At 55.1% G+C, this 7,784-nt stretch overlaps 1 protein-coding gene across 3 annotated transcripts; it reads right to left on the reverse strand.

Moving 5' to 3' along the window:
• Positions 1 to 856: 856 nt before the first annotated feature.
• Positions 857 to 3,543, reverse strand: C17H22orf39 (chromosome 17 C22orf39 homolog). 3 transcript variants are annotated; one of them, XR_011250063.1, is made up of 3 exons: positions 3,403 to 3,537; positions 2,535 to 3,303; positions 857 to 2,382 (listed from the first exon to the last, which is right to left on the reverse strand). XR_011250063.1 is itself a non-coding variant. In XM_069558476.1 (3 exons), exons 1-3 carry the CDS (start codon positions 3,424 to 3,426, stop codon positions 2,257 to 2,259), a joined length of 318 nt encoding a protein of 105 aa, XP_069414577.1. In that variant the 5' UTR covers positions 3,427 to 3,543; the 3' UTR covers positions 857 to 2,256. The 3 variants fall into 3 exon arrangements, 1 of the variants encoding a protein (XP_069414577.1); XR_011250062.1 differs by having other exon boundaries at positions 857 to 2,413; XM_069558476.1 differs by having other exon boundaries at positions 3,136 to 3,303; positions 3,403 to 3,543.
• Positions 3,544 to 7,784: the final 4,241 nt, after the last annotated feature.

Consider the following 7,784-nt stretch of genomic DNA (forward strand, 5'->3'; position numbering starts at 1 on the left):
CGTTCCGTGCCCTGATTTCTCGTAAGGATGCCGGTCATTGTGTTAGGGCCTGCCCCCGCGACCCTGGGCTTCCCCTCTGGCCCAGGTAAAGAATCTTGCCTGCAGTGCAGGAGACCTGGGTTCAATCCCTGGGTTGGGAAGATCCCCTGGAGAACAGAATGGCTACCCACTCCAGTATTCTGGCCTGGAGAATTCCATGGGCTGTATAGTCTATGGATTGCAAAGATTTGGACACAACTGAGTGACTTTCACTCAAGTGATCCTATTTCACCTTAATCAGCCCTTTAAAGAGCAACCTCCAGATACAGTCATGCTCAGCAGCAGGGGTGGGGGCTTCCCCTGGCGACTCAGCGGGAAAGAACCGGCTGCGGTGCAGGAGCCGGGGGAGATGCAGCTCTGGCCCCTGGGTCAGGAGGAGCTCCTGGAGGAGAGCATGGGAGCCCACTTCAGTGCTCCGACCTGGAGAGCCCCCAAGACAGCAGCGGGCTGCAGTCTCTGGGGTCACAGAGTTGGACACCACTGAAGGGACTCGGCCTGCACAGAGCAGCAGGGGGTAGGCCTCCTCCAGAGGAACTGGGTGGGGGCAGGAAGCAGCCCAGCAGTGAGGGTCCCTGCAGGCAGAGGCCCACCTCAGGGCAGGCATGCCAGGGGCCGTTTCACCTGAGTGAGCACGCAGCTTGTGCACCGGCCTCGTCAGCCTGTGGCTCCTTCTCGGCCTTGCAAGCCTCCAGACTGCTCCTCGGACAGGGCTACACTCAGAGCCTTCCCCACCGCCCCACCCCTCACAGGTGCTTTTCAGGCCTGTAGCTTTCCTTGGTGAGGTTGGATAACCAAGTCAGTAGGTCGTGGCCAACTGTTTTGTCTCAAACTTTTATTTGGAGGTCACGAGAGGCTGACAGGAGGCTGGAGGCTGGCCAGTCTCACCTACACCAGAGAACAACAGCGCTGCCCGAGCGGGGCCCGGCTCCCCGCCGCGCATCCTCGTATCACAGGCTCCCCAGGATGGCGCTCTGACCCTGGCCCCAGAACTGCCAGCGTCCCTGAGACCACGCTGCACCGGGTCACCACCCAAACTGCTCGTCACCATGGCCTCTGTCCCGAGTTTGAAAGACGCTGCCCGTTTCAACCTTCACGGCTGACGCCTGAACGTCCATGTCCGTCCCCTGAACTCAATGGGACGGAGGCGAAGTGTCCGTTTTGGGTGTGCGGTCCCAGGGCGTGGACATGCCTGACACAGGCATGTTCCCCTGCACTGGAGGCACGCTCAGCATCCGAGCAGGCGTGGGGCTCCTCATGGTGCCTGCGCCCTGCTGCACGAATCCCGGGAACCAGGGGGTGGCTGCCATTCCCAGCACACAGCCCCCCACGGGGGGTCTCAGACCCGGGAGGACCCAGCCATGCCACCCTCTCCTCGCACAGAAATGCCCGTGGACAGAGCTGCAGCCGCGGCTGATGGGCTCAGCTGTTGCCAGAAGGGGCACCCTGCGCCTTCTTTATGCTCTCCTCTGCTCCGGGGGTCCTGTGCATGCACCCCCACCGCTCATAGCCACAGAGGACTCCTGGGGCACACGGGGGCCCAATAATGAACGTCCTTCTGAGGGGTGGGTTATTCTGCCCCCAAGAACGGGTTCCGTGATGCGGAGCCACGTCTGTGCCCTGGCTGGGGCCCAGGGGGAGGCGCCGAGATGCCGCAGGCTGGGTGAACAGCGCCCAGTGGTGGGCCCGCCGCGCGGCCCCAGAGGCTACACCATTTCAGCAGAAGAAAGAGACCTCTAAAGGAGGGTTCTTGGTTCAAGGGCATGTATTCTAAGAGCATCTACAAAAACGTACAAAATTCTAACCCTGCCTGCATCTAACTTTCAATATGAAAGCCTGGGTGTAATTTGCAGTTTCTATTTGGAATCAAACCTGTGAAATTTCTTCTGATATTATCCACGTTTTCTAAAAACGACTGGGTGAAATTCCGAGGGAAGGAGCAGTGAGTGGCCATGGCGGGAGAGAACCAAGGTGCGTGGTGGCCACCAGAGCAGGGCCGGTGGGGAGGCCACCTCATTCCCCCCCAAGTGTCCCCACGGGTCAGAGCTGCCCCTGGAGGGTTCGTCTGAGGAGCCCAGCCCTTGGGACAGCCTCCCTGGCTGCCCACAGGGACACTGCATGCTGGGTGGACCGGCTCCAAGCCTGGTGATGACGGCAGGGCAGGCGAGGCTGGAGGCAAGGGTGGAAGCTCCCAGGGGCCCTCTGGACTGTTTGGGTCGGTCACCCGTCCTTGTCCTCAGGCAGAGGGAGGTGCCAGTCTTCTGGGGGGCTCTGCCTGGGCGCCCACACCAGGCCATGCTTCCGTGCAGCCCGAACTCTGGCCCGCTCGCTTTCACACAGGGACCGCTGCAAAGGAGACCGGGTCACGGGCAGCCCTCTGAGATCAAAAGGCATGCATTTGACATTTAGGCAATCAAAACACCCCACATTCCACTAGCACTGCCCAGGTGCTCACTCTCCAAACCCCAGTGATGTTCCGCTGGGCAGAAACCACTCACCGTCATTTTAAATGTGTATCAGGCCATCTGACGTCCTTTCAGGGTGAATCCCTTCTCTATGCCTTTTGTCCACTTCACTGTGAAATCCATTTCTCATACTGATATATAAGAGCTATCTTGACAAGCTGTGTATCAGTTATTGATTTCTTGCCACACAGACCCGCCAACTTTCTCTTCCACTGCTCAGGGACTGGGCATTTACACTCGCCAGTCCTGCTGGCACACCCCAAGAGCTCTGCACCCTCACAGCTCCGCTCCACCCTTTGCCCCATCAGCTCCAGGGCACCACTGTATGCCAGACTAGGATGTAGGAGTCAGGAGGGCAGAGATCGGGTTCTAACCTCTCCTGTACGTCCAAGAGCGTCCAGGGGGAAGCGTCTGCTGAACGGATGGACCAAGGGCCCCTCCTGACTGGACTCCCGTGACTGCACCACGCCCTCTCCCAGCCTGGCTGCCAGACTGGCCTTTGAATGATACCAATCAAAGCACACGCGGAGGGCTGGGCCCGAAGCCCCCGTTCCAGGCCCGCCCCCTGCGCCCGGCGCCTCTGGTTCCCGGCCTTCCGGGGCTCGGCGGGCCGGGTCGGGTCACCTGGCCTCACCTGGGCTTCGGCGCTGCGGCGCTGCTCCCACTCGCGGCAGCTGGCCAGGTCGCGCCGCCACTGCCCGCAGGCCGGCCGCTCGCCGTGGACGTAGTAGTGGCGCAGGAAGTGCCCGGCGCTGCGGCAGAGCTCCCACTCCGCGCGGTAGGCCTCGCACGGGCGCGGCGGCTGCGGGGGCGGGCACGGGGGCGTGAGCGGGGACCAGGGGCCCGCCCGCTCCGACCGGCGGACTCGGCTCCCCGGGCCCCCAGCGCCCACGGAGCTTACCCGCCAGCCTTCACCTTCCGCCATGTTCCGGAACCGCCGGGCCCGCCTCCTGAGGCCGCCGCCGCCGCGTGACTGACGGGCAGAGGGACCAATGAGCGCCGAGGCTTTGCCAGTAGCTCCTCGCCCACCTCCTTGAGATGCGCCAGTGAACGGGACATCCGGGCTGGCAGCCAATAACAGCCTGGGGGCGGGGCCCGACACTCGAGGTGGGCGGGGCCGAGCCCGGCGTGGGCGGGGCAGTCTCTGCCCGCGGCTTTCTCTTCGTCGCCTCGCAGTTCCGGTCGCTGAAATAGATCAGCGCCCCTGGGCTCCAGCGCCGCGCGGTCAAGCCTGCGGCTGCGGCTGTCCCGCCCGTGTCCCCTCCCGAGGGCGTGCAGGCAGGAAGCGGGGCGGAGTGGGGCGGAGGCCGTGCGGCCCGGGGAGCCAGCCGGCCCTGCGGGTGGGCGTCCCGAGGCGGCGTCGGGGGTGAGGCTGTGCTGAGGCGGGGGCCGGGGAACCAGGCGCGTCCGTGAAGGGCGCGCACGAGGCAATGACAGCGACGGCAAGGAGGCTGACGGCGCCTCAGGACTACCCTGCGACCACTCCTTGGTGCTCCTCCACCTCCCGCAGCCTAGCCACCGCCAGTTACCCGCCGGGTGAGTCTGCGTCAGGGCGGAGAGCTGCAGTCTCACCAAGGCGTCCTGCCGTGGTGGTTCACAGGCCAAGCTGCCCACCAAAGAGGGCGTCTGCGTCTGCCAGCGAGCCGAGACCCCTGGAGGGTCCGGCAGGTCACAGCCTGCTCAAGACTTCCGAAACCACTTGCATTGCCTGGGTGTGGGTTTGGGTCACAGGGCCCAACCCTGATTATCACGATGAACTCTAATGCTCCTTCTCTGAGGACACGTGGGTGAACCCTGGGACCACTCTCCCGCGGGGGACAGTCTCCTGAGTGTTGAGGGAAGCCTGTGGAGATGGGCCTCTTTGCCTGGAGCAGAGGCAAGGGGAGCCCCTGCTGGGCCCAGGGTCGGAGAAGCCCGCAGAGGACCTTTCCAGCAGGTGTCAGCCGCATGCTGGTACCTAATCAGACGCGTAGAGGCAATTCAGGTTTTGGTCACTGCCTGTTTTTCATTTGAAATTCATAATCGAAAATTATTTTCAAGGAACAAGAGATTAAAATAATTGAACTGACATGTCAAAGGAGCTCTTATTATATAAAGTGGAGACCTGAAATTAAATTAACACTAATTAAAAAAAAAAAGGCCAGCAGAACTTTGGAAAATTTAATACATTTAAAACTGGGAGTGGGAGGTAGGGAGAACATATCTTCAGGTTTCATTTATTTTAACACTTACATTTGTGCTTCATCACGAAGCTGTTTTTACAAAACAGACTAAAGAACCAGTTCTGTCCAAATTAAATCAAAGTAAACACAGAAGTCAAGAAACACCTGGAGTAACAGGCAAACTTGGCCTCGGAATACAGAATGAAGCAGGGCAAAGGCTAATAGAGTTTTGCCAAGAGGACGCACTGGTCATAGTAAACACCCTCTTCCAACAACACAAGAGAAGACTCTACACATGGACATCACCAGATGGTCAACACCGAAATCAGATCGATTATATTCTTTGCTGCCAAAGATAGAGAAGCTCTATACAGCCAGCAAAAAACAAGACCGGGAGCTGACTGTGGCTCAGATCATGAGCTCTTTATCGCCAAATTCAAACTTAAATTGAAGAAAGTAGGGAAAACCACTGGACCATTCAGTGATAGTGAAGTCGCTCAGTCGTGTCCGACTCTCTGCGACCCCATGGCCACCAGGTTCCTCCATCCATGGGATTTTCTAGGCAAGAGTACTGGAGTGGGTTGCCCTTTCCTTTTCCAGGGAACTTCCCAACCCAGGGATCGAACCCAGGTCTGAGCCACCAGGGAAGTCCAGACCATTCAGGTATGACCTAAATCAAATCCCTTATGATTATATAGTGGAAGTGAGAAATAGATTTAAGGGCCTAGATCTGATAGATAGAGTGCCTGATGAACTATGGAATGAGGTTCGTGACATTGTACAGGAGACAGGGATCAAGACCATCCCCACAGAAAAGAAATGCAAAAACGCAAAATGGCTGTCTGGGGAGGCCTTACAAATACCTGTGAAAAGAAGAAAAGTGAAAAGCAAAGGAGAAAAGGAAAGATATAAGCATCTGAATGCAGAGTTCCAAAGAATAGCAAGAAGAGATAAGAAAGCCTTCTTCAGTGATCAATGCAAAGAAATAGAAGAAAACAACAGAATGGGAAAGTCTAGAGATCTCTTCAAGAAAATTAGAGATACCAAGTGAACATGTCATGCAAAGATGGGCTCGATAAAGAACAGAAATGGTCTGGACCTAACAGAAGCAGAAGATATTAAGAGGTGGCAAGAATACACAGAAGAACTGTACAAAAAAAGATCTTCATGACCAAGATAATAATGATGGTATGATCACTCACCTAGAGCCAGACATCCGGGAATGTGAAGTCAAGTGGGCCTTAGCATCACTATGAACAAAGCTAGTGGAGGTGATGGAATTCCAGTTGAACTATTTCAGATCCTGAAAGATGATGCTGTGAAAGTGCTGCACTCGATATGCCAGCAAATTTGGAAAACTCAGCAGTGGCCACGGGACTGGAAAAGGTCAGTTTTCATTCCAATCCCTAAGAAAGGCAATGCCAAAGAATGCTCAAGACTACCACACAATTGCACTCATCTCACATGATAGTAGGTAATGCTGAAAATTCTCCAAGCCAGGCTTCAACAATACATGAACCGTGAACTTCCAGATGTTCAAGCTGGTTTTAGAAAAGGCAGAGGAACCAGAGATCAAATTGCCATCCCTGGATCATCGAAAAAGCAAGAGTTCCAGAAAAATATCTATTTCTGCTTTATTGACTATGCCAAAGCCTTTGACTGTGTGGATCACAATAAACTGGAAAATTCTGAAAGAGATGGGAATACCAGACCACCTTACCTGCCTCTTGAGAAACCTATATGCAGGTCAGGAAGCAACAGTTAGAACTGGATATGGAACAGACTGGTTCCAAATAGGAAAAGGAGTACGTCAAGGCTGTATATTGTCACCCTGCTTATTTAACTTATATGCAGAGTACATCATGAGAAACGCTGGTCTGGAAGAAGCACAAGCTGGAATCAAGATTGCTGGGAGAAATATCAATAACCTCAGATATGCAGATGACACCACCCTTATGGCAGAAAGAGAAGAGGAGCTAAAAAGCCTCTCGATGAAAGAGAAGTGAAAAAGTTGGCTTAAAGCTCAACATTCAGAAAATGAAGATCATGGCATCTGGTCCCATGACTTCATGGGAAATAGATGGGAAACAGTAGAAACAGTGTCAGACTTTATTTTGGGGTGGCTCCAAAATCACTGCAGATGGTGACTGCAGCCATGAAATTAAAAAACACTTACTCCTTGGAAGGAAAGTCATGAGCAACCTAGATAGCATATTGAAAAGCAGAGAAATCACTTTGCCAGCAAAGGTCGGTGTAGTCAAGGCTATGGTTTTTCCTGTGGTCATGTATGGATGTGAGAGTTGGACTGTGAAGAAAGCTGAGCACCGAAGAATTGATGCTTTTGAACTGTGATGTTGGAGAACTCTTGAGAGTCCCTTGGACTGCAAGGGGATCAGCCCTGGGTGTTATTTGGAAGGAATGATGCTAAAGCTGAAGCTCCAGTACTTTGGCCAGCTCATGTGAAGAGTTGACTCATTGGAAAAGACTGATGCTGGGAGGGATTGGGGGCAGGAGGAGAAGGGGACGACCGAGGATGAGATGGCTGGATGGGATCACTGGCTCGATGGACATGAGTCTGAGTGAACTCCCGGAGCTGGTGATGGACAGGGAGGCCTGGTGTGCTGCGATTCATGGGGTCGCAGAGAGTCGGACACGACTGAGCGACTGAACTGAACTGAAAAGCTGAAATGCTTCTAAATCAGGTTTTCCTTCTGAGGCATGGCTTTTTAGGAGAAAAAGAAAATCAGCATGTAAAATAAACAAACACCTTCCTCGGATACTTAAACTGCAGCCAGCGCAATGGGATGGTCACTTTCTTTAAACCGCTTTTTTCAGCCCAAAGGCAACAGCTAAGTATGACCTGGGAAAAGGATAAATGAAAAAAAAGAAAAAGCCCAACTTAGAGCAATCCCACCCTTCACTGTTTCCAGCAGGAATTGGGGCACCCCGCTTCAGCTGAGCAGTGAGTTTGGGCATGAGGAGAGGCCCCCCCAAGGGGCCCCAGGGGCCTTCTCTCCCCCAAATCCAGCTCATAGCCGCTGTCCCGCTGCCCTCTTCCAGGTGACTCTATGCGAACCCGAAGTGAGGGAGCATCCCCTCAGAGCCAGTGACTAAAAGCCAG

This window comes from Ovis canadensis, chromosome 17 (genome assembly GCF_042477335.2).
Source record: "Ovis canadensis isolate MfBH-ARS-UI-01 breed Bighorn chromosome 17, ARS-UI_OviCan_v2, whole genome shotgun sequence".
Taxonomy (NCBI): domain Eukaryota; kingdom Metazoa; phylum Chordata; class Mammalia; order Artiodactyla; family Bovidae; genus Ovis; species Ovis canadensis.